At 35.6% G+C, this 27070-nt stretch overlaps 1 protein-coding gene and 3 long non-coding RNA genes across 5 annotated transcripts in view; all 4 read left to right on the top strand.

The window, feature by feature from the left end:
- Nucleotides 1-172: 172 nt before the first annotated feature.
- Nucleotides 173-3438, top strand: LOC139991177 (uncharacterized). Its single transcript, XR_011800750.1, has 2 exons — nt 173-560; nt 870-3438. It is a non-coding gene; the product is annotated as an uncharacterized lncRNA (long non-coding RNA).
- A 323-nt stretch (nt 3439-3761) lies between these two features.
- LOC139991140 (uncharacterized) overlaps nt 3762-27070 on the top strand; it is a 37514-nt gene continuing 14205 nt past the window's right edge. For both annotated transcript variants that reach the window (XM_072011007.1, XM_072011006.1), the window contains exon 1: nt 3762-4159. In XM_072011007.1, the coding sequence (XP_071867108.1) occupies nt 4005-4159 (155 nt within the window). In that variant the 5' untranslated portion in view covers nt 3762-4004. The remainder of the gene's footprint in view (nt 4160-27070) is intronic.
- Nucleotides 4169-5193, top strand: LOC139991174 (uncharacterized). Its single transcript, XR_011800747.1, has 2 exons — nt 4169-4791; nt 4910-5193. It is a non-coding gene; the product is annotated as an uncharacterized lncRNA (long non-coding RNA).
- LOC139991176 (uncharacterized) lies at nt 16577-19686 on the top strand. The gene is made up of 2 exons (XR_011800749.1): nt 16577-17617; nt 18388-19686. It is a non-coding gene; the product is annotated as an uncharacterized lncRNA (long non-coding RNA).

The following is a 27070-nucleotide window of genomic DNA, read 5'->3' as shown; positions in this document are numbered from 1 at the left end:
TTGTTTTTGTTGCTTGCTTCAACATTAGAATCTACTGTTTTAATACAAATAACAGGCTACCTTATAAGATCAAATTTTTACATAAAATTTGATTGAGCTGATTTTTGGTATAGACTATGTTCAAATTATTTTGACATTTTTGGATATAATATGTAAATAAGATTTGATTAATGTATATGTTATATATAATATTAATTAATCTGCTTTTCATAAATTATTTAATAATGACGTGATAAATAATTTTATATTAATAACAAGAAATAAGATATTACAATTGAATTCGAAGGTGACGTAATCACCTGCCAATTTATTCCAGGCCGCTTGCCGATATGGCAGCAACAATAAAATCGAAGCTTACTTTTTTCAGTTGTTCTGAATGAAATAACTGCATTTCGCAGAATTTAATTTCCGTTGACACACATACAAAAGAGGAGGAACGCTTTATAAATGTACATTATAAATTATAATACATATATGTATGCCCATACAATCGTTCTTGATGTACATATAATTTAAATATTATTACATTCTATATTGTGTCTCTTATGCAAAATGGACACGTTTTCGAAATATTAATTTATATTTAAATAAATTTTACGAATTTGCACTTGAATTCACGTGCATATTGAAAGTGTAAAAGTTATGTTATAACTTTGATAGAGTTGGTGTTATAATTTCGGATAGCATCACTATGTTTCCACATTTATTACGTTAAATAATGATTCGTGAATGTGTATGTTAATTGCAATCGTTTACTTCAATTTAGCCAACTAGCTTTAAATGTTATTTGACTAATTACTTTGCATTTAATATAATGTCTCTTAAAAGCTGTTTCATTATTTCGTTAACCATTTTGTTTTTCTAGTTAGGTATATTTTCACAACATGGAAGTTTCAAGATTAATATAAGCTCATAAATGCCAAAATGAAAGAACATGCAGATCCATATCTTTTGTGGGTAGCGTGTTTCTTGTAGATGTAATTAAATTTTGGAATCTACCAGATGTGAAAGAGGTTTCTAGAACACATTGCTCGAAATAGTGTCATCTGCACGACGCTAGCTACGAATATTCAATTAACACATATACACAACTACAATGACATATAAAAGTCCATCCGAAATATCAAAGCCGTTCAAGGGGCGTTATTTGAAGCAACAACTTCCTGCATCGGTTCTACTATCTTTCTTTTGCTATCTCTGTACGGAGACAATGATCGTTGTTCTCGCAAGAACTTATCAGGGTGTAACGCTTCCTAATTCCGTATCAGTTTAAAGAACGCCCTAAACGCTCAATATGGAACGCGCAATATTCTGAGTTGCGCAATAATATTGACAGTGGTAGAGAACTAATATCGAAGACGTATACGTAGGTCCGCTCAAATGGACTTGGTCTACGTATTACGCCCCGATTCGAACTGTTTACTACATATATATTCGATAAAGAATTGCTCGACGTAGATAAAACTTATTAAATAATGTTGAGCTTTCGACCTTGTCCTCGTCAATTGTTATTCGTTTCCGATCGACATTCGTCATTTTCGTCGAAGCAACTTCGGCGTTTTGTTCTTGTTGTATCGGATTGCAAGATCCTTTTGTTAAAGTTACGAGATGGACAGACCAGAGAAAGTTTAAACAACGCTCAGTACGGAGGTCAGCGAACAAAATGAAGTTCACGGCCGCTCCTGTCGAATTCCTGAAATGTTCTTGACGTGATTTTCTTTACCGACGAGCGGAAGCGAGTGTTAGCTTGTCGTTTCTCCTTCTATCTTTTTCTTTTTTCCTTTGTCTTTCTCGTTTTGCCTCCCTTTGTTATGTACGTGCCAGCCTGTTTTTGTCGCTTTTTGCCGTTTTGGCCACTACACGCGGCCAATGCACGAAAACTTAGAGCACTAGGCCGACTAAGCTGTACACTTCCGTACTCGTGAAAAGTAGAGCTCGACCTCGTTTGTTACGCGTCACCATATTGTAGCTAAAACTGTCACGAATTATTGTTTCGTAATATTCGCGATATAATTTTGGCTTCTAGTTGTTTCTTTGTTTAAATTTTTGCTTGCCTCCTCCTTGCCCCAGCTACTTCCGATATGAGCTCTGTGATTAATAGAATTAAGAAACGTAGTTAGCGAAAATGAATTCGAAAGTGAATTAAAGTTCTTTGCCGCTTTTGTATCATTTACTTTATCTTCATCAATAAAATTATCACGAGAGAGTCCACAGATTAATGTGCCAGTTGATTTAAAGTCAACTTATTCATAGTACCTCTACAATTTTTCACTATTAAGCTACTATCACATGCAAAATAAAAACTGTACTTTAATCTCAGTTTACTATCTTTTACAATGCACGGTATATAATTAACGTTTTCAATATTTATAAAAGTCTCTTGATATATTCTTCACTAAAATTATGATCTAACTATGACTCAATTTCCTGTTTCATCAAGCGTTTATGTTCTTTTATCAAAACCGGGTGGAAGAAAATAAATGTTGGATCAAAAAAGTAACTAGAATCACTTCAGGAAGATACTTTTCTGCTATCATCATTATCTTTTTTTGTGCCAATTTACTATTAGTAAACTTTAATTTTTCTCTTAACTTTATCATGATATGTACGTAGTAAATGTATGTATATATAATTTATTAAATATTAAGGAGGATTATGTGTCACAGCTTAAACTTAGCAACTTAACAACTTATAAGAACAAGATCAATGTTAGTTTAGAAGCATAACGATTGAACTGGAATATAGCCATAAATTCTCATTGAAATATCTAAGAAATATATTCCTCAATTATCATTTCACTCATACGCCAGGATAATCACGTTTGTAAATTTTATACCCATCAGTATGTATAATTGGCCCTCAAACATGGAATATGTTTCTATAGGGAGTAGTGGTTCATTCTTTCAAGTTGTTCCCACCATGCTATGCAGAAAGAATGCTTACGAAAAGTATGTATGCATAGCGGTGTATCTATACCTGGCATACAATGGGTAAAAGAAAATTCCATTCATAACCAACTGGCTAAAATTCTGCTGGCTGGACAAGATAAATTACAAAAGGTATGTTCCATTAATAAATAAGAGATAAAGCTTCAAGAAAAGAAATTTTGGGTCTTAAAACACACTATCCTCTGTATGGGGTTTGTTCATCACAGGAGAAGGGGACCGTGGATGCCTTTTACTGTCCTGAAGCAAAATAGTACAGGACCGTATGAAGATATATTAGCTACATCCTCGTTTCCCAAATAGATTTCCAACATTTTTAAAAACTATGTTACAATTATTATAAAAATACGGTTTCATTTTTCATTTTTCAACAACTCATTCCAATTTTTTTTAAAAGATTACGAAATTAGAGAAAATTGAAAATTTTATTATAATTTTACATATTTCTATATTGATTATATTACAATGTTAATAAATTAGCAAATTTTCAATACTTTGCCATCTCTATTTTTTATTCTTATTCGAATAAAAAGTAACAATATATATATATATATATATATATATACACCACATGGCTTAACAGATTAATAAATATTTAAGCAAGCATAATGGTATCGATGTACTCCACTAAATTACTAAGAATAATTATTAGTATCTCCGAATATTCGATAAAAAAATAAGTTCAAAGAATATTTCTAACTTGATGAAGAGTGGAGGGTTCGTAGCATGGCGTTACGAGGTTGCGTCGACTTGGTGGGGATAGCGAGCGGCGCATGCGCAATGGGGAACGGGTGCCCAGCTGTGCACAAACGTGAAATGCGGCGCGGCTGGCGGTGGTGGCTGCTAGGAAAGCAAGCGAGCGAACAAGCGAGCAAGCGAGCAAGCAAGCAGGCCGAGACTGCCCTCCTGTCTCCCCCACCCCAAGCATGCCTCGCAGAGCCCATGGCCTCCGTATACACGGAGGAGAGTGAGGCAGCCCCAGCCGCTCCTCACGTCATCCGCTGAGAGAGAGACGACGGGTCTCGACACGGCGAGGAGCAATAATTCTAACGAGCCAAGATGGCGGCGGACACGGTGGCCCTGTCCGCGCTCACGCTCGCCAGGGGCGACAAGATCCTCGTGACCGTCGAGTCCGCGCTACCGGACATCATCGTCGTGTCCTTCGTTCACGGTGCCAAGTGCTTCCAGGGCGCCTTGCTCGACGCCACCAAGAGGTAAGCGTACCTGCTACGAGAGCTCTCATCGTACCTCCAGAGCTCTTCTTCCTTCCTTTCTCTATCTCTCTCTCTTTCTTTCCCTTTATCGCTTACTTTCCATTCTTTCTCTCTTCTCGTGCTTTCATCCTATACGACGATTCGTTCATTTGAATCTAAGAATCAGCCCCTGTTCTAATCATTCGCACCAACCGATATTGTATCGTGGTGCGAATTTGTTTTGACCGATCGTCGGTCGAAGGAAGCCACTAGCAAGCATGTCATGCTGCTGTTGTTGCTCTCAGCCAACGTCTCGTAGTCATCGCGATATTGTTTGTTATATGTATATATATATATATATATATGTATATCGTGCTCTATTGTGAGACTATGCAACATCGTGTTTGTGTACTTATATGTGTGTTCTTACATGTGTGTGTATATCAGTGCGCGTGGTGAAAACGTATTCGATAAGAACGTATGTAGTGATCACGAAACGGTACCTATTGACGAAATTAATATTGAAGCTACAATTAAAGGCTACCCGCATCTCTGACCGTCGGCGAGCGACGGACGGAGCATTGGAAACTTGCTTGCTAACCGTCGCTGTTGCACGACAATCGTTCACAACGTAATTTACGTGCCACACAAACGTTGGTTTACCCCTTGCCTTAAAATTTTGCCTTAAAATCGCACTTGTGGCGTGGATTAAACGACCAGATAGACTATACTTGTATCCAAGCTTAATGTTGACTCTAATTTTAATTCCAGACTATGAGACTGGTTTATTGAATGTAGATTTCGTATGAGCAGCTGGTCAGGAACCACACTGCTCCATTCCATAAATTGAAAAGTAGAGAAAAGTAATGATTAAATGGAATTTACAATTGTTTGTATCATCCTTTTACGATAATCAAATTCGGAAGTAAGTCATTTGTTCTTGCAGAAGTTTTGGACACTAATCATGTATCTACGTAAGATTGAGTGATTTGGATAAAATGAAACTGTACAGCTACGTGTAAACGTGTAAAATATAAAATCAGGGTTTAACAATTCGTATCAGACAAATCTTATTACTGAGATCACAGTCTTTTTTCATTTTAAAGACTCAACTTTATCTAACAAGAATCAAACCGATGTTTACTCTATCTTTCCATTTAATTTTGCGCGTTAGCGACGAACTTGTTCCTCGGAATCATCGAACACGGTTTAAAGTGATTCAGACGCTTATTGAAACGTCGTCACTTGCGGTCGGCCGATGGACTTCTCTGCACGGAAACACGATTACACAGCCACGGGGTTGAAAAAGTAAATTTTCACCATCTTGAAGATTTCTCGACCGTGAAACAGGGGGTAGTAGCCGTTGGTCGTTGCCGGTTACGTGCTCTGCATATCGTAAGTCTTCTTGCAAAGCGGCTTTCATTCCGCAAACGGAAGTAGTTTCACGATGACTCGTGTCTCGTGACGTGACTTACGCCCTCCGCAAAAAGTCGCCGTCGCGTCGCCGTCGCTGGGAAAAGTTTTACGATCACGATGGCATCATCGTTTTATTAAAATTTTATTTATTTCATTGAGATAAGTCGGATTTGTTTTATCTCATCTTTGTTTTCCTCACTGTGCTTCATCTTTGATGGGATTACGATTAAATTGTGTATGCAAGTGTCATATTGCTTGTTCTATAATACTAATAACATTGCTCAAACCAACTGTATTATGATACTCTGATATTTATATATTATTTTACGTATAGATAGTGTAATACGATATTATTTTTTAATTCTTTACTGAAGCTTATTTTGTACAGGGAATTTGCCAGATATAGGGAGTACAATATAATATCTATTATTTAGTAATGTTGTATTAGCTTTGATCTTCCACAGGGATTTGTGAGAAATTATAAGGCTTTGTTACATATGGGAAGTATAACACAATAGGGAGTGTTTTTTTGCACGTTACTAGTGAGTTAATTAACAAGAAGATAGTAATTGTTCTACTTGCAGCAGTACGGTATACGGTATAGATAAAGACAGAAACTGGTTTTGTAAAGTTTGTATTATGATTTTACATGTAGAATAGAAACGTTTGGGTTGAAGTTTTGTATCAGATTGCTTTACTATGTTTTACCGTCTTTCATCGTGAATTCTGACGTTCTTACCCCGTTCAGGTGTCTTTGGTATTAAGTAGATTGCAATCACAGGTGCTCATGGCAATAGAAAGTTATTAAAGTGGGATAACACTGGGCATGGAGCAGTAATGTTGTAACGTAATGTTGCATTTAACCATAAAAAGTTTGCAATTTAAATCTTGTGTCAGATTATCTTTACGGATATAAAAAGAAATCGCGTATTTATGAATTCCTTATATCCTTATCAGCAATTCAAGGGATTATGATTAAACTGTTCGCGCTGTGTATGAGTAACAAGTGTTAAAAAGCTATGTTAAATGAATCTTACAACTTTCACGTGTTTAAATTTATAAATTACGGTATAGCAATAACGAGGTCACATGTGTCACTTCAATTGTCGATTTTCAATTTAATGAAATTCAGTTATCATATATCATTGTTTTTTTTTTTTTTTATAAAGCGTTAGAAATAAATCAGTATGGAATTCGATAAAAAATTATATTTTACAAATTTCTACTAATCATTTAGGTATCCAAAATACGAAAACAAAATTTAAATTTTGTATTTAATTATTTACGTGTCAATAAAAATGCTTGTAGCGCTAATTATCTTTAACATAACTTTCTTAAACACATTCCCCAAATATAGAATACTGAAATAAATTTCATCCGTTGTCCCAAAGGGACAAGGAAACGTTGATTATAGTCGTTATATATATATTGGTTATAGTCACTATATATTTTAACTTTCTCGAATGCTCGTTTGGTGTTGTTCGTGTCACAGTAAACCGCTTTATTTCGTCCACGAGGTTGATATTATTATTGAAAAAGGCTATGAAATCGTGAGTCATACTCGACGAACGCTGCCTTGTTCGTACAGTCATTGCTGATTTCACTCTATGGCGGTGAAAATTCAGCTTGACACGAAACCGATTTTAAACTGCTCGAAGGTGTCTTTCGTCCGTCCGTGTCGTACCCTATAATCGATACTAAATGTATCATTAATCATTAATTTGTCGTACAATGTCATTTATTTAATTCAATCAGCTCGAATTATATATAATTAATATTATAATTTAATAAAGAGCTATGCGAGAAATTGCATGTAACGATTTTCATGCTTAGAATAAAAAAGAAATTATTGTCCCAAATCTTAATTGTCCTGATAATAGCAATCTACGACCAAGTTTCCATTTCTTTTCACGAATTTATTGATCTTCAAGATAATAAGAAAATTGGCTGTGATTTTGAGATTGTCGCTACTAAATTACGGTGTATTCAATTTTCTCTTTTAGGATTAGAAAATTGCTGGAAAAGATGAGAATATCGGACGAAGAAAGAATAGCAAGTATGCCGAGACATAGAGAAAAAGGAACTTCTTTTTTTTTACCATTAATTATATCAATATGATCTAAACATGTTGTCATCAAGAAATAAAATAATTTTTTATTTTCCTCGCACTTGTCTACTTCGTTTATCATTTTCAACTTTTCGATTTTTGAAACATCGAAGTAAAAATTAAACAACACACGAGCGGACGAACATCGGTACAATTTCCAATCGATCCGAAACATCAGTCTTTCCCCTTTTGGATTCGCCCAGCCTTGTTACGCGTTCAGTGTTTCTTATTGGAATTTTGGTTCGTCTTTGTTGCGTCTTTTCAAAAAGCTCCTCTCACGGTCGAGAAAATTTACATTTTTCCGGTGAAGTTGCGCGTGTGATCGATGATGACCGCGCATGTATAGCGTATACATTAGCCAGAGCACAGAGCATAATAAAAAGGAACCACGCTGTCCGCGTTCCGACGCTTTTTCCATTACGTAAGTGTATCATCGCGACGCTAATAACATGTTCCATGCCCCGGTCGATGGATCCTGTCACGAAATTCGAAATATCGCGTACGCGTCTGCCTGGAAATCAGGCTCGTTTTTAACGGAACAAATTGTATTTAATAAAGCAGTGAGTTGCATCTTCGATCGGTGACAATGTGATCTCCGACATTTGAAAAGTTACGTTTTAGTATTACGTATTTTCTTACGAAATATGTTCAGTGTTGTTAACACGTTGTCCGCTACGGTGGTCATCGGTGAACCGCGTTTACTAAATCTTTTAGAATGATTAAACTAAGATGAATTTCATGGGCTAAAGAATGCTCAACGACGTGAATGACTGGGATAATATTGTCAGAGAGAAGCGAGCAAATACGATATAATATTTTGCAAAAATTAAAAGCATGGGAATATTCCAGCAATTATTTGGAAGAGCTGCTGCAATAAGGAGACAATTTCACTTTCCAATGATTCGAGTGAACCAACAGAAACCAACTCAATATCAATCAAAATTAAATCACTCTTTGCAACGTGGTATAAATTAATGATCAATTAATACTTATAGTAATAACATTTTATATATTTGAATATGAAACGTATATCTCTTTTTGCCTCCGATAAATACAATTTAAATTTTTCCTCTTTGCTGAAGCAATCCTTTCGATTTCTGTTTAATTGTACTTTGGATAACATTAGTTTCAATGGAAGAAGCGAATGACAATATTGTTATGAAGTTTTCTGTATTCTTTGGAATTTTCATTACAAAACCACTGTTATGGTTTAGTAATACTTTTACAATTACTTGTTGAATTTGAGGAGTTGTTTTCTTTTTTCTTTGATGTAGATTGCAATCGCAGTCGAGTTATCTCTTAACATTTCCTTCTACCTAACATTTCAAGAACAGAGAGTTAATAAGGGGTGCATATAAAGACATTCAGAAATGGAAATTTCTTTCTAGGGAATGTTAAAATTATGTTGGAGATACGTATATTTTACAGAACATCTACTACCTTAGGAAAGTTCATTAGGAAAATGGGTTAGTGTAGAAGTACTATTCAAGATTTAGCGTTTTCTTAACAAAAATAGTAATTAACTCGAAATGTGTCTTAAAGCTGTATCATCATCTAGAAAATTATTAAATAAAGCTCGAAGTTAAGAATAAAATATCAAAGAGAGTTGTATATAAAATCGTACAGAACTCTCGTGTACGATCGACTTATTTTGTTGACTTATTTTTTAACGGAGACCAGCTAAATTTAATTTAAAATATGCATTGAAGTCTGCGAGTATTTGTATAATATTTTAAAGAGTACAATGCACAGCAAGCATAAAAGTATGATGTAAAGAAAGGAATATGAGCTTAGAAGTTTATAACAACCGAAGAAACATGCAGGTCTTATTCACGTACAAAGGCATCGAACAGAGTAACAAGAAAACTTTCCACGTTAAAGTATTCCCTGTTCATCGAGTTCCTGTCGTGAATATAAAAATCTACGGAATATCGATCGTGAATGAGGAAATCTTAAAAAATTATCCCCATTCCCTATTCGTTGTAAATTGCGATCAACTATTCCAATAATTATTCATAAATTCGATCGATCGATCTTCGTTTGCAAAATCAGCGATTACTGTCGAGAGAAGAAATAAATAAGCCATCAGAAGGAAACAAAAAAAAAAAAAAAAAGAAAAAACAGGGAGGAAAAAGAAAAGAAACATGGAAAAAGTTAAAAGTGAAGATCGTATCGAGACATTAAAGGCGAGATAAGCTTGTCTGGAAGGAAAAAAGCGGAGGAAAGAGAATAAATAAAGGAAGCTTGTATAACGCCAACCACTTGGCTTAAATCGAATGCCTTGGACCCGCACCTCTTTTTTTATTTTTATCTTTTCCAACGTTTCGCGTCCATTATCTTCGACGTGGACAAGACTTTAATTAACGCGAAATATTTCGAGGAAACAGCATTGTCTGGGATTACAAAGGTACCTGGTGACGAGGACGTTGTGCAATGCAATTTTCTCCTCGTTCGATCGTGTTGCAATTTTGCATTAGTTTATGAAAATACGCTTCTGGCGTAGGTTACTATTTTCTGGAATGTGGCGGATACTTCAGACGTTACGTCTTCCACGAGTTAGGACGAGGAGATTTTGAAAGATTCAGGGAGTTCAGGTAGATTTATCCTTCACCGGATGATGATGAAATGTGGTAGAACCTTCAGTATATGAATTAATGGCCAGCGACGAACGTTTGGGTGGAGGAATTTTCGAATAGCGGCACTCTCGTTTCCTTTCATAGCGATTAGTCTATTTTTACAACATTTAGTTGGCGATTTTACGTTCTTCCTTCGATCGTTATCTGTTCCTTTAGTTCTCGATTTTTAAATTCGGTAAATCTGCCATTGTATCCTTATCTTAGGATCTTATCGTCTTGCGCTCATTATCTGTTATTCGATTAAAATAATAATTTATAACAATCTTTCGTGTAACGATAACGACTAATTGAAAAGTACGCTGCGTTTACTATTTTCCGTTCCATCTTAAACGACGAACATCTTTTATAATTGTATTTCCTTCGATATTCATGACGTAAGTGTTACGGTTCAAGCTGTTTCATCATTAAAACACTCGTATCATTTTTTTTTCTTTCTAAATCATAACGAACTTGTTAAAAATTTGTTCGTTATGAAGCTCGTTCCTTTCTTTTATTCTTTTGCATCAATTTCCTATTTTTTTTCTTTTTTTTTTTTTTGAATTTCAGTATTCAGCTTTTAGTAGAACGAAATACGAGATAGCGCGACTAAAAACGTAACACGAGGACTTCATTTCTACAAATTAAAATTACCTCATTTCGCGAAAACCCGAAAATTTTTCGCGCACTCGGAAACGGGAAAGGTGTTACAACCTGTTTGCCGTAACAGCGGCTGCAAGCACAAGAATTGCTTGCGATTTCTCTCGCAATTTTCGCGAATTTCGTTGTTTTCAAACGTTTATACTTCGGCTTATTTTACGTAAAGTTTAACACTTGCTCTTACGTCTTGTCGTTTGTCGATAGTTATCATGCGTGTTTTTCTACTTCTATACGTTTTTTTTTAAGAAGATTAGAATTGTATAGATGATAATGATGTAGAGATTGGAGCAGAATTAATTATAAGTGTTTTTCTAAATCGATATTCTAACTTTACCAGGATAGAACAGATTTATAGATTACATAGATGCGGTTATATAAAATTCATTCGTTCAGAATGAATTAAACATTTACAATCATGTTTATTTATTCTATATTCTTTTTATTATGAATGTATTAGGCTTTATCCCATTTATCTATTTTGAATGTTGAAACTACTATAATTATCTCTAACGAAGAATCATTGATGTAAATTTATAATATCCTGGATAATTTCCTGAATGATGCAACGTCAAATTATATCTAATTTGTTTCTCTTAATATTGTATTACTTTCGTATAAAATTAACGGTGGATTTTTAATATTCCATATAATTTTAAACCTTTCCGAATCCATCGATTTTACAAATTTCCACGTTACATCCTCTAGATACGAACACAAACTTCAAAGTTGTCCAAAAATTGCAATGTAACAAAGTTCTCGATGGTTTCATCGATCGTCCTATTGTAGAACTATAGAAGTAAAATCATCCACGATCCCATCTCGTCTCGTAGAATCATCCGTGTTACCGATGGTCGAAATAAAATCGTCGACGTTCACGAAACCGCGTCAGACTACGGCCATTAACATTTAACACCCGCATCGAATCGTCGCCAGATACGAGCCGGCCGTAAATTCGCCGCTTCGATCGATATGTGTCGCGCTGATGTGCTCGAGGGGAAGCTCCGAAATCATCTCCGTGGTTCCTCCGCTCGGTATTCCTCGATTTCGTTATTTCACCGCGAATAACGTGTCAGAATGATTGCGCGTAAATAAACGAAATGAATTGTCATATTGGGAAATTATTCAATTATTTGAAAATTAAATAACTTAGTCTATAATCTGTTGCGTATCTCCGTCTCCGATCCAATATCGATGGACATTGAAACGAAACGTTATTTTCTATGAAATAAATTTGTTCGAATATTTGGCGTACGTTAAATGAGTAGATTGCGGATTTTTATGCATTTCAGGTACGCAGGATACGTATGAAACGTGATGAAATATGAAATATCGAAGGTAGAGTACTCGTTATAATATTTCGTATATGAAACAGATTTCTGCTTAAATTCCATCTGTTTAATAGTGTTTATAAAAATATTAATTCGCATAAAGGTAGGTAGCAGATTTTCAAGTAAAGCTTTTACAAGTAAAAATAAAAATGTTATCTCTGTGTATTATCATGGCCAGAGAACGAAAAAGGGAATTTTATTTCCCGATGGAGTCGCAAATGGCACCCTATTCCGCAGCCCAGTGACTTTACTTTCTACCACGTTCCAAGTAATAAATATATTTTCTTTTTCGTCGTGCTTTCACGCTGGATTTTTTCGTTTTCCTTCTTGTTTCCTGTTCGAGCGCTACTTATGGAGTATTTAAGAATGAAAATGAAGCCGGGTCATTAACATAATGTCGGTCTCGATGCATTAATGCGACGACGTTGGAGTTTCGTCTCTCTGTTTTTGTTTAGATGTTTCTTTTTGTGGACCTTTTTATTGGAAGTATCATGATACGTTGATTGCCTTCGTCGTTGAAACGTGGAATTCACGCGAAAAGCTAGATGATTTTAATTCTTGGTTGCTAGCCGAGAGTTTCCGTTGATGAGTTGTACGATCGTTGGATAAAGGTCGAAGGATTTATAGATGGCAGGGCAAGATGATGGTCTTCGAAAATGACACAGTGGAAGGATGATTTATTTAAATTCTAAACGTGCAAACATTAATCATTCTTCGCGCGTTCTTTTCCTTTTGCGGTCTCGTACGTAACCGAGGTTCTAATCGTGTGTGAGCATTTATTTATAGTTTATGTTAACTTAACCTGCTTAATGTTATACACGCAATCGATCTCTATAAATTGGATAAATTGTAATATGTTTAATAAATAAGAATGGCAATGAGAGCATCATTACTGTATTTACTGTAATATATTTAATATATTTAGCAACTGAAATTAAAGTTAATAATGCTTTTGTTACAAACGTGTATACGCGAGATACGCTTTGTAACGTAAATACACGCATTAATTTATATTAATTCAAACAGAAAGAACGAACTTTTTAGCGGAAAATTTAGATTCAAGTTTAATGTGAAACATAGGACACTAGAAACGATTGTGGTATCAAATAATGAACAGGTCATAGTCGAAGCTTATAAATTTTCATGATATTTCTGTTTCCAGAGTAAATACGCCCGCGATAATTTACGTCGCGATTATTCGTTGCTATTAAAAATTTGAATATTGTTTACGAAGATCAAAGTTTGATAAAATTTTGTTTCGTCTGAATCGTTTTTAGAGGTAAAGAAATATTAATAATATTTTTTCGAATAAACAATATTACTTTTTTTTAATAAGAAATTTTGTTTCATTATTTTTATTGAGAATCAGAATGTCAACATCGGATTAGAATTAGAAATCTTCCCCCGCCGATATTGTCACAATTGTCGAAGAGAATTTCATTCTCGTCTTTATTATAGCAATTTAGGTTCGATTACACCTTAAGTCTAATTAAGTTTAATTTATAGCTTAAAACACGAATGAGAAGCTTTCTGACAATTCCATTTACACGATTCTGATCACAGAAACAGGTCACCAGAGACTAATTGATGCAACAGAGAATTCCGACTACACCACAGGGCCGAATAGCAAGATCCTTGAACGTATAATTCGCCGAAAAAAGACACAAGAGCAACGGTGCTCTTAATTAGCCACGCTTTTGTACGGCTTTTATGCTAGTTCACAAAGTTGCTGTAACAGGGTTCGAACTTGCGAGGTGAAAGTGAAACGGGGCTTAATTACATTATAACGAGCCAAGTACACAGCACGGATTCTTTCACTTTGTCTTCGGCCTGTCGAGCTTAATGGAGTCTTTTCGTGCCTCCCAATCGTAATACATTCTTACCGACTCATCGATTTCGATAAAATTCCGCGATCGTTGCGCTTCTTTTAATCTTTTCACTGCCTATGCTTTCGGAATAGTAATGGTACGAAGCTTTGTCTTTTTTCTTCATCGTTCTTTATCTTCGAATTTAGCGAATGAAATTGTTCAATTTTTATCACTCAGTGCATATAGCAGTTGAGATTAGATTAAGTAATTCCAGTAATTTTGATTAGATCACTTCAGGGTATTTAGTATCATTTCACGTTATAACAATTTTACGCGATAAACGTTTTTCTTCGTATATTCGGAAAATAACATTTCGCGATCGTTTTGTATCTTTCTCTATTGATATTTTAGAATAGCGAGAACATTTCATTATCCTCGATCGTTGGCATCGACGTTCGTGAATAAAGTTATTCGTCAAAATTCTCAAGCCTCAAGTAATATCATTAGTTCACAACGACACATGTTACCTAATATTAGGGTATTTAATGCTTTACATCACGTAACAACAGAATTAAACGAACTTGCGTCATTATCGGGACTCGACGTTGCGATAACAAAATGAAGAAATGGAAAATCTATCGGTACTTTTATCGAATTCTCGTTGCGCAGTATTTTTGTCATAAAATCATCTCTCGATACGAGAGGTACTCTTTTATCAGTCGAGGTACGGTTTTATTTGTTATATGTCACAGTTTTTAATTTTAAGCCTGAGAAATAATAAAGACTATAATAATATAATAACGATATATGCATATTTATAAAGCGTAGCAGTAATGTTTATTATAAATAACATAAAAAAGGAGTACACCGATCGCGGAATCTTTGTAACGATATATTTTTAGCGTAGCAAGCGTTGGTAAGGCTGTAAAATCGCACATCGCGTTAATAATACCCTATTTTGTCGCTTATTCTATCCATTTGCATAATAATTACCTTGCCCCGTCGTGGTCCCATAATAAATTCATAAATCAAGATAAACAAGGAAAGCTGGATTCGTTTCGTAGTGAAATTACGAAACGTTTTCCTGATCTTTATCTCTTTGGTAATATATCGAACCTAGTTGAGAAAGAAAGAAACATGAACGACCTAGAAAAAGGTGTGAATCGAGATGAAGTTATGCTACGGTTACTTTATAATGTATCTGACGCCACTAATTTATTCAAGGACTCTTTTTATTCCTTAGCAATATCGGATTATAAAATTTCAGAACAACGTTCAAGGTATCAAGCAAAGATCATAACGAACCTGCTTCGTCGTAATTTCATTTGCTTATCATTCAATTTAAAACTTTTATCGTTGATTTAAAATTTAGTTGTTCCGCTGTTTGTGTTTTCTAAAATTTGACAGGGCTTGTAAATTTTCCCATCGATTATACGTAATTGAGAAAATGACGAAGCTTTATTTTTATTGACAATGAACATCGGTACATCTTTGAATTTAATGCCCATTGAGGTGTAGGTGGTAACGTTACTCGCATATTCTAATACGTCTGAGAAAGTGGTTGCTTATGTTTCTTCTGGGAAAAAAATACTGCCTACGTATGTATTGCATCTACGTAATAGATATACGAAGTAGATCAAGCTTATTAAACGATGACTAGCCGTAAGTCTAAGAGTATTGAGTTCAGAGAATCGAATTGAATAGGGACGTTATAGAACTAGCAGTCGTGAGAAATGAACTTTGGGATTCACTTGAACTTGAGTAACGTGTACGGAATACGTGAAGCGAGTTTCAGCCTTTACCAACCATAAGTTACACATCCAAAGGAGCAAACGCTGGCACGATCCATTTTAGTTTCTCAACTCGTGTAGCTTCGAGTTTCATTCGAATATGAAAAACATACGTACATATATAGAATGCACGAGGCGATTTAGAAAACCACGTGATAAGGTATGTACGAAGCCGAGGAAATAAAAATCAGATTCGTAGTTTCTTTTTCGATTTCTTTGTTCCTAAAAGTTGCCAATTTACTCGAACCTGTGCAACTGTTTCCGCAACAATTTTAATTTATGTTTACTTGTAGATAGAGGAATTTCTCACTCGGTTCGTTAAAAAGTTTGACGTATTATAATTGGTCCGAAATTGGCTTATAATAAGGAGATTAAACTAAGGTTATTTTATCTTTTTAATTGCTGTAACCACTTTTCCAAATGAGAAGTGGTTTATTCTTATTTAAATGCATCGCTCGCTTTTATCAGTAATGATATAAGTAACGATATAGCTGTTCCTTTTTAATGGAAATACTTCCAAACTTTTGAGAACGGCACAGTTTTATGCGTCTCGAAAACTGTTTCATACAGCGAGAAATATTTTACACATTTCTAAGTGGAACAGTTTCTTTTTAAAATACGAACCACATGTGCCAAGCGAAATAGACTTCTCCAAGTAAATGTTTCGCAAGGAACAGTCGTTACATTGAAAAGCATTATATTAATAATTGGAAACAGGATCGAAGTAAATTCACTTTCGTCGCAAGAAACTCTTGTTTTCTTTCACGAGATCGAAACATAATGATTAATTTACACGCAGAAGCGCAATTTCTCGCTGACCTTGATCACGTCTGCGTTTAACAAATGGGATGGATGAATTTGCATTGTTTCGTGCCATATCGTGGTTCGTGCGGATCGTAGCACCCACCCACCGTTTTGGTGCTTGATTGATGGCCGTCCTAATGACTCCTCTTGCAAATCGTCGTGGAAATCGTCCATCCTAGCAGCTCGCTGGGGAAAAGCAATATACAGTATTGTCACTGGCAGCCGGACGTAGCTTGTGTGCTGCACGGCTCTATCCTGTATATAACGGGTGTACAAACTAGATGTTTCCATAGAATTTCAAAGAATATCTGCCTTGTTTAGCGCGTTTACCTGGTGAAAGGTGGAATTTTGTTTAACCATGTTTGTATTTCCTGTGCCACTTGCTTAATTCTGCCGATCCTTAAACGCGAAGGATACGTTTTTATCGAAATATAGAAAAATTAAAGTGAAAACCATATCTCGGCGTATTAAAACATAGAATTGAAAGCATATATTTTTCTTGACATTTAGTTAAGATATAGAATTCATTCGATATTAATGGTATTGCAAAATATAATATAAATATCTTTTACACTGTAGATCTGTTTTTATAAAATGCATAATCTTTTATATAACGTTGTCCAAGCAAAGTTTCAACTGTTCTGCTCTTGCAGTTATCTCGCAGCGACTTTAAGTTCGTATGAACGTTACTAGGGGGTCTCAGCCTCAGATAACTCCAGGAGTCCCAGCATTTACACAAGTCACCCTAATCCCGTCTATTTTAACACGAGCAGCTTAACATGTCTCCTTAAAATACTTTCAATATACACCGTTGAACGTCGTACGATCGAATTTTCTGAGATTCCTATGGAGATACCTAGACTAAAAGGAATTTTCTTTTATTTGAAATCCTCATCGGGATCGAATAAACGGAGAAGGGTCGAAATGGCTGGAAATAATTCCCTGATTGAAACGGTAGGAATGAAATTTAAACAAAGGACAAAATTGACCGTGATCGATCGCGCCGGTCCGAAGGCGGCGTTAAAAAGATCAGAGTTAGCTTTCTCGTGGTATTATATTTAAACAGCTCCGATTCAACGGTGGCCTGATTCAATTTGGATCCTATAAATACAATTTCTTTGTACACCATCGTTGTCTAAGTTACTCACGATGTTCTCGTTAGTCTTCACCAAAAACAATTAAAAATTCTTCAGGGAATCCGATCCTCTCGGGTACATTGTAAACAGTCTACTCTCTTCTACGGTCGTCTTTGTAGCAATCATCGCTGATGAGTTGAAAGTTTGGTTCGGCGTATAGATAGACGCATAAAAGCGAATGAGAAAGGAAATAGAAATTGTGAAAATCGCGCACGAATTTTTCGAATGATTTAGATGCGTCGAAAATTGGAAGAATTCTATATAAAAAGGATTCTATCAGAAGAATCAAAAAGTTCAAAAAAAAAAAAAAAGACAATATTGGAGTAAATTTTACGTGAAAAGGATTTCGTTTATATTTCAACTTATCTATCATAACTCGAGTAGTATATAATACGCTATATCTGTTTTCAAGATCTATCTAATATTCATTTGCATTTCAATTTTGTTCTTATTAGTTGGATATTTATACACATTCGCGTTTTCACGAACACGTGTCATCTTAAACGACCATATACTGAATACGTATCGCAAAAATATCCTACTGTGAATATTTTAGGCATGTTTAATCGTGCATTCTCTACGCTCTAGTTATTAATTTCGTCGATTATCGATTCTCTCCAAAATGACTTGATCAAACTGTTGGATATTTGATACGCGGAGAGAAGTTGGGCCGTGAATTAACGAAATCATGAATTTTTATCACGCGCAAAACGGTTCGACCGCCTTTGCGGTTCCGTTGAAAGTTGTCAATGGATGATGTAGCAAATGGATGAAATAAATTTTGCGGCCGTGGCAACTGTACGGGCTAGAAACGCATGTGGCCAAGGCTCTGCTGGAACGTTTTAACGCCTAAGGCAGTCTACATACACAGTGTCTCGTGGAATATCGGGCCGTTCCATAAATTCATACGAATTTTTAGCCGTGACAAACAACATAAAAATATTCATTCTATCTTGATTTATGTAATATTCTATATTACGTCGAAAGTTCGAATACTACTCCGTTACAATACATCAGGTTTATATTTTAGCTTAAATCTTTTCACGCGACCAGAAACAGCGCCGTCTCATTTTCTCAAGCATAAAGTCGTTTTAACGCGAACGAACGTCGAGAGACAAAAATAAAGGACAGATCTTATATAGACTATCGTTGTATATGCAATATCTTGTTTATGTAATATTCAGTTACGAAATAAAATTATGCTCGATTGTACACAGCGTGCGTCTGTAAGACGTGCGAGGAAAGTTAGCTGATGCATGACTTTTGAAGTACACGGTATACACGGACGATAGTGGTACACGTACACGTAAGGTGTGAATAACGCAATAATGTGCGGTACGGAACGAGTTTAAAATGTTGCCACGACGGAAAAAAAGATATTCCCAACCGTGGGAAACAATTGGACTTTCCTGCGGTCCTTTTGTTACATATATTGAACTTGTAATTTGGAATATCGCGTCTTTGTTCCGAATATACCCGCGATATCGAGTGAAAAATAATATTACGAGCTGTTGCATCGAGTTTAATCGTCGATTATACAGTGCGCCCACGCTTTCATCGATATCTTCCGCTGAATTTTTATATTCGCTGATTTCTTGCTTTTGTGTTCCTCGAAAGCAGGAAAATATATTTTAAACGTTATAATTTTTACACGTTGATAAAAATACCGAAATTAAAATAAAACTGGGATGTATTATCAGAAATTGAAGTAGAATATCGACGAAGGTATCGAAATAAAAAACATAGAATATCACTGGACGAATTGAAAGAACAGCGTATGTATTATATTTCGTAATACACGTAACGCGATCACACGTAAGTCAGATTTAAAAAAAGAGAATAAAAGTATATTTATCAGCTTTTTCTCCCGTGATCATATTACATAAATCTAAGATTTATTCTCGGTATTTCCCAACTGTGTCTCGTCCATCCTACGACCGAGTAACACAATTACAAGGCTCGTGCAAAAATTATTCATCCCTTTCGGGTCACAAGGACTTCATTATCATCGTGTACACAATCTGTATGTCGTTTAACATACAATACGTTCCTTTATATCTAGCGCCACGCACTCCAACCTCCTGTTATTAACACGTTTCCTTTCCTTCTCCCCCTTTCTCTACTGTGTTTTACTCTTTCCTTCCCACCCTCCCCTTTTACATACAGGAATGGCTTATTACCTCGGCGATTCATGTTATTTCGTTGAACTTACATCGCGGACGACGATAAACTTTGAAGAAAACGTTTGGACGGGGTGTATCTTTATCGAAACGTTTTACTCTATTGTTAAAACTTTTCCTTCGCCGGTAGAGAATGGTCGAGTCCCGTCCGTGGAAAAGTTTCTGCAACTTGGTATTACGGCTCGTGTTTTTTCCGCTCTCCAATAACTGTCGTGTGACCACGTTCGCCAAGTTGGAAAAATGAGAAACTCCATTCGTGGCGAATGAGTCGTGATATTGATTAAACTTATGGTTGTTATACGTTTGAAAATTCTTCAAACCAGGAGAAGACAGAGGAAGAGAGTGAAATAAAAAGTGAAACTTCACTGTGAAAGTTGCCCAATAAACTTATTTACCTTTAGTATTTGGCGAAATTTTTTAACATTTATTGATTACTTTATCACTTATTAATAGGATGCAAATGTTTAGGCATTTATGGGAAATGTGAAAAATATAAATATACAGAAATATATAAAACATCGAAAGTGTAATACGCGTTATAATATTTTATGGTTAGATAGATACCTTTATGTAGCTTCTATTTCTTTAAATATCTTTCTTAAAATATCCGCTTACTTGTTATTATTATTGGACAGGTTACTTATTATCGGACTTCGATTACTTAGTACTTAACGACATTTTTTAAGTCTCACTCATTTGTTTCTGTATCGTTAATTTAAATGTAAAATAATTCTAAATTACTTATTTAAATCCGAAACGGTGTGAGACCATAAGCATGTAATATAGTGAGAAGATGACGAGGAAGATGGAAGATCGTAACGATTGCGTAATTTTTTATGAAAGGGCATGTTCGATAGAAGGACAAGCTCGTGTCGAAATTAAAAAAGGAGAAAATTAATCGAACGGCGCGAATAACATCGTTCAAAGGTCTCTGAGAATGTTTACGGGAGCTTGAGCGGCCGGTGGGAATTCTTTTTTTAAAAATAAGTCAAGACTGAACGTTTTCGGCTGAAATATGCGGATAACCGACGCGAATAATTGAACAAGGGAAAGAGGGGATAATCAGCTAATTTTAACGTTGAAAATTTCAAAGCGTTTACGAAAGACTGCCTCATCCACGTAAATCTTTTTTAAATGTCTCGAGTGTCGCGGATGGAAACATCCGAAGCATGGAAATCTTTGACTTTAATGTTTTGCGTAGAAAGAACATAAAAATTATGCCAGTGTTCTTTTTTCAGATTAACATTTTGGACTTTCGCGTCCTATAAATTCAGATGAATTTGAATGAAAAAGAAGAAAAATAGTATTTGCTCGTGCGAGTCTTTCGTAAATGTTTCGATAATTGCAAAAGTCCGAGATGATTTTTTTGAGATGATCTTCGAAATTCTACATCGTATAAATCAGAATGAATTTGGACGAGGAAAGCATAAAAGGAGCTCGATTGAAGTGTTGCTTTTCAATTAATTCACCAAGGGATATCAAAATCAGAATATGAAAAACGGAGTCGTCATATTTTTTTTTTTTGTTCGATCTTCGCTTACTTTCGACTTTCGCTTAACAGAAAGCGTAAGGAAAAGAGTCGGTCGCGACGTCGTTTACAGAATCGTTCTCTTCAAATTCTGGAACAGTTGTTTTCTATATTTCCACCACGTCTGCGTGAAGCAATAGCAAAAGCAAGATGGCCAACCATTCTCGCTATACATGCGAAGCATAAGCGGCCGGTGTCCAGGGAGAGAACAAAGAGAGTATCGTCGATGTCTGTGAGAACGACACCAATTGCCAGGCAGAACGGTGAGCCGAGAGGTATTCCAGACGAAGTACAAAGTAGATGGCCACGTAAGCGTCGCCATGGATCGTTAAACTGAAATCTGTTAGAGCAACCCCGTGCGACGCGCTCGGTTCAACGAACCAGTTTTATTTCCTTCGAGTTCTCTCTCTCTCTCTCTTTCTTTCTTTCTCTCTACCTATCTATCTATGTATTTCGAAATTCACCTGTCTCGATCGAGTTTGAAATTTGATAAAAAATGTCGAAAGAAACGAAGTTCAATTCGTTTGGTTATTATTAGGTTTTTAGATCGTCGAAAACTTTTAATTCAGTTTAGGTTTCTTTGAATGTAACATTGCAAGAGACTCGCAGTTTCCTCGAGCTTGAAATCCACTTACTTGGATTCACTTTGCAACTTCGCGTGGAATATTAAAGAATTTTGAATTTAAATCCATTTGGGCGCGTTTTTAGATCTTCGCGAACCTTTAATTCGGTTTAGTATCTTCCTCTCCAGCTGAAATCCATCCATCGTGATTAAATTTAGATTTTGTTATAATACGAGTGGAATAACCATAATATCATGCGTTGAAAAAATCTGCTCGTCGTTTATTCAGATTGGTTTTTAAATGTTCGCGAATCTTTGACAGTATTTAATTTCGTTCGAGTTATCTTTCCTGTTGGAAATTATCTGACTTGATTAAATTCGAGCTTTGATATGAAAAACTGGAAGTATCTTGAATTTGCATCAATCTAGATTCATTTTACAATCTTCGTCAATTCTTAATTTAATTTGCTTCTCCTCAAACTTCCTTCTTCGTTGAAATCCATCTATCTTTATTAAATTTACAGTTTGATATGAAATATCGAGGGAATATTGTATTTAACTTCGTTTTATTCTTCCGCGAAATTTATGTCCTTTCTCATATCGGACGTTTAATGTGGAATATTAAAAATGATCGAGCAAGCGATTCTGTGTACGATGTTTTACGTGTAAAAAATTGATGGATACTCTTTTTAAAACTTTTTCTATCTTTATTTCCGACAGATATTTTATATCGGAACGTTTGCAGTAATAAATGATGTAATTAAGGAAACATTTAGGTAAGTTATCTTAAGTTCTATTAAGATATCTCCTAATACTGTCACTACTACTACATTTAAATTGTTGCACATCAGCTGGCGCGATAGTTTTATATAAGCATACGGTTCTATAGCCTCCAACCACGAATCAGCAGATTTACAGATAAAGGTATGGACATTGAACACACGTCACCAGGTGTATCGTTAAAACCGGTTAACTCACTATGATTCGTTACTTTAAGAAAAGATAAATAGTCCTTTCTTTTTTAATATCGTGCCACGTCGAAATTGCCATGAAGCGGTGACAAATTTTCATACCGGAATTTTCCATTCAATGAGAGGCACAAGTCAATTTAAATACATTTTCCACAAAAAAGTCTACATTTTTAACAGTAAAAAGACAGTTAAAGCGATTGAGAAACGATATTAAAAGATCATCGTCGATATAAAAAACGTATTTTAAAAATTCAAGTATTAACACTAAGAACTAACACTAGAACACCCACGATTAACAGAAGTTATTTTTATTTTAACTGGAAGATAAGTATCTTTCCTCTTCGTTTAAAATAATTGGATTGTTTTTTGGTATAAAATAATCATGGTAATTTTTCTTTTTTTTTTTTGGAAATTTATTTTAAGATATAAGAAAAGATATACTTAAGAAAAATTCCAGAAAGCAAAAGGTGGTATATTTGATGTTAATGTGCCAAACTCTAATTCGTTTCAAATCGATACATTTCTCTCTATAATATCAGTACAATTTTCAACGCTGAAAATTATGCTTATCAAACGTACATATATATATGTATAGACGTTGGTGTAATCGATAAGTATAATTACATCACTCTGTAAATAGCGGTTGCGTATTAATATCCTCCAAAAAAGCATACATATTTTTCTTGACAACGTCAGACAGTTGTAATAGCGTGCAAAGCTATAGAGTAGAGGCGCGCATCAATATTCACTACCGATAAAAGTCTATCGTTGCACGGCTGTCAGATATTTTTACCAGTATACACTAATGCATTATAACATTTTTTCTTAAATTTCTTATACGATTTTTTTTTTATAAAATTTCACATATGAAGCACACGATATATCCGAAGATTTCTATCAATGAGTTTTCTAAACTAAGATGGAAAAAATATTTTGATCGTAAATATAGGCCGCTCTAATCTTCATAAAAAGCAGGATTGAAGAGGATCCTATGGGGGAGAAACATGATATTTATATCTATGAAATCTGTTTCTGTTGATTTTCTGAGTTTGGTATCACATAGATATACCTATGATATCGCTGTGCAGGGGATTTTCTTTTTTTATATATTCCCATTAGTCATGATAGAATTATCTACGAGATCAAACATTTTATATCCGATATTCAAATAATATCCAATCTTCTGCCTCTGAAAGATACGTACTTTCTACTACATCGAATGTTCTATTTCGATTAATAATTATGATATTATATATAATGATATATATTTCATTATTTATTAAAATATTATTTATATATATATGATACATAATTATGCTCTTGTTCAACTTTGTTCAAGTGAAATGTTCAAGTGGTACTTAATCTTACCAACGTTAGGCTACAAATCTTTGCATCTTATACTTTCATTTATACATCAGATATTTCATTATAATAATGCCTAACCTTGTTTGGACGGTATTTGATCCCATCACTAGCCTTAACAACGTTATCCACGATCATTTTCAAGAATTTTCACGCATGATCTATCAGAGCGTGGAGAACGAGAGAGATCGCGAAAGATTGGCGCTAGTTGCACCCTACACGTCCCAATTTCCTCCACAGACGGATCACCTATATTTCACCGTGCAATATAAATCACATTACCACGGGATCCGTTCGCATTATTCACCGGTGGAACGCGTTGCAGCCTGAATGCACAAGTTTCTGAAGTTTTTTCCAGTTCCGCGGAAAGCTCGTTCATCACGCGAGATTTCACGATCGGATCGAACAGCGAATGTAGATTTTCCCTCGCTGACGAAGCCTCTCGTAGATCTTTTCCACGTTCATTTAGTTGTATTCGATGAAAATATGGTTTGTATAAAATATTTATTTTTCGGCTGGTTATATATTTTAATTTAATAGAAATCTAACAGTGCGTATAGCGGCGGCAGATACACTTGAATTATATTTTGTTGGACTCCAACTACGAAGGTCGGAAATCATTTTTAACGCTTGCGGTTTATGGAAGGAAATGAAATAAAAAATATTGTAATTCGTTATCTCTTGTGCTCGGTTAAAGCGGTTAATAAAATTTAATGGTTCTGAAGCAGGGACTTAATAAATTCAACGTGAATAATTTCTGTAAATATAGGATTCTAGAAATATCACTTTGAAAAATATTAGGAAAATTCAAATATTGTATTTGTTGAAGCGATTCTTCAAATATTTAACACGCGCTTAATTTTATTCATTGGAATATTCCTCGAGAGGTAAAGGCACGATTAAAGAAAATTTCCATGAATTAATCCAGCTACTACTCTCGCGAATGTTCCTGGTTGAGATGTATACCTGTGTCATCCACCGGCTGAAACTCATTACTCATTTCGGCTAGTATGTCTCTAATTGTAGCTACCTTAATTACTCACCGAGTCGTGCAACGCTGAAGCCCTGGGAAACGGGGACGTCATAAGACGTTCACGTGTGTATATAAACAATAAACGAATAGCAGAGCCCGTTGGCTCTCGCCTCATTGAAAAATCCCTACGAAACGCGGTCTTTTACCGCGAAAAGGCGAGGAATTTTCGAATCTAGGTTAGGAACGGTAAAAATGATCCACCAGAGAATTCCAAATTAACGAAAGTAATAAATGGTTACAATTAATGGAAATTATAAAAGACGAAGGTACTTTTCTCGGTACTTCAAATTACGTATATTGTCCATTATTATATTCGCAACTATTCCTCTGTATTATTAAAGCTTTTTCCTCTTCCTTCGCACGTGCACGGTATTTGCACAGAATACCATGTCTCTTAAAAAAACAGATAAAACGCAAACCTACGCGCGTACATAAAAAAGCTCTCCGAACCAAAAATCTCATCCGCGATCTTCAAAATTAAAACATCCAGCACCCAAACATTCGCTGCAACAATACGCACGGTGAAACAAGAAAATAACAAACCATTGCTGGGGAAAAATAATCTCAGAGACAGCGCACACCACCAATCTCAAAATGAACCACATACACACACGCTGTTCAACCTTTATCATCTCTAAACAACAAAAACAAAAACCTAGAGGAGGAAGGAAAAAGAAGGGAAAAAGGAAAATAATATGAAAGTAGCGGGAAGAAAATGAAGAAATCAGAGAGAATACACCGAGCTGGAAGATTCGTTCCTCGTCTTCTTCTTCATCTTGCCTTCTTTTCATTTCGACCCTCTGGTTGCTGCTGGCTTTCATCTGGTACGCTCATTTTCTAGCGTCCACGAATTTTCGATGGTCGCCCGGTATCGAAAAGCCGGAAAATATTAATGGATACACCGTCAGAACGTCGCTTATTGTCCGTTCCTTTCGAATCAATACCACGGCCACGTTGCTGGCTGCGTTGTGTGTTGTTCCCGTGCCACGAAACAGCCAGGCTTAGGCGAATGCCTGGCTGGTCGCTGTACGTTCAGGCAACCGTTGCCCAATAATCTTTCGACCAGAGGCCTCTGGCCCTGGCTTCCGTGCATCGCACAAATAGTTTTCGACGTTATGAAACCGCTGCTCGCGGTCAGTTACAGCGTTTTTACTCCTTCGAACCTAATCTAGCTTCTGCACTATCCTCGCTCTTTTGCCTATTGCGACTCTGGAAAACTCGTCTTAGTGATTGGTCGTCGGTCGTTTCGTTGCACGGTTGGATGGTTTTGGTTCGACGTTTCTTTACGGAGAAACCGCTGAAATTCGATTTTTCCTCTTTTTATTTGCTGCGATAATAAAAGATCGGAGAATCTTTTTATCAATGGCGTGGACTTTTCGAGAGTGCGTAGGCGAGGTGGATTCTTGCAGGAGGGTGGAGACGATTGGAGGATAGTGGAAGTATTTATCGACGAGACAGGATTTTTCAGGATGGATGTGTACGTGCATGCACGTTGGCGAGAAAGGATATCGGATTATTAGGTTTTCGTGGAATTGGTATTTTGGAGGGGAGAAATTAAGTACCGAAGTATCGCTTTTTAGCATCGTATTGGTATCTTATATTAAAAATATTTGTTGCTTGTAAAAAGTAAAATTC

This window comes from Bombus fervidus, chromosome 9 (genome assembly GCF_041682495.2).
Source record: "Bombus fervidus isolate BK054 chromosome 9, iyBomFerv1, whole genome shotgun sequence".
Lineage (NCBI taxonomy): Eukaryota > Metazoa > Arthropoda > Insecta > Hymenoptera > Apidae > Bombus > Bombus fervidus.
This window is presented reverse-complemented; position numbering and strand designations above follow the sequence as displayed.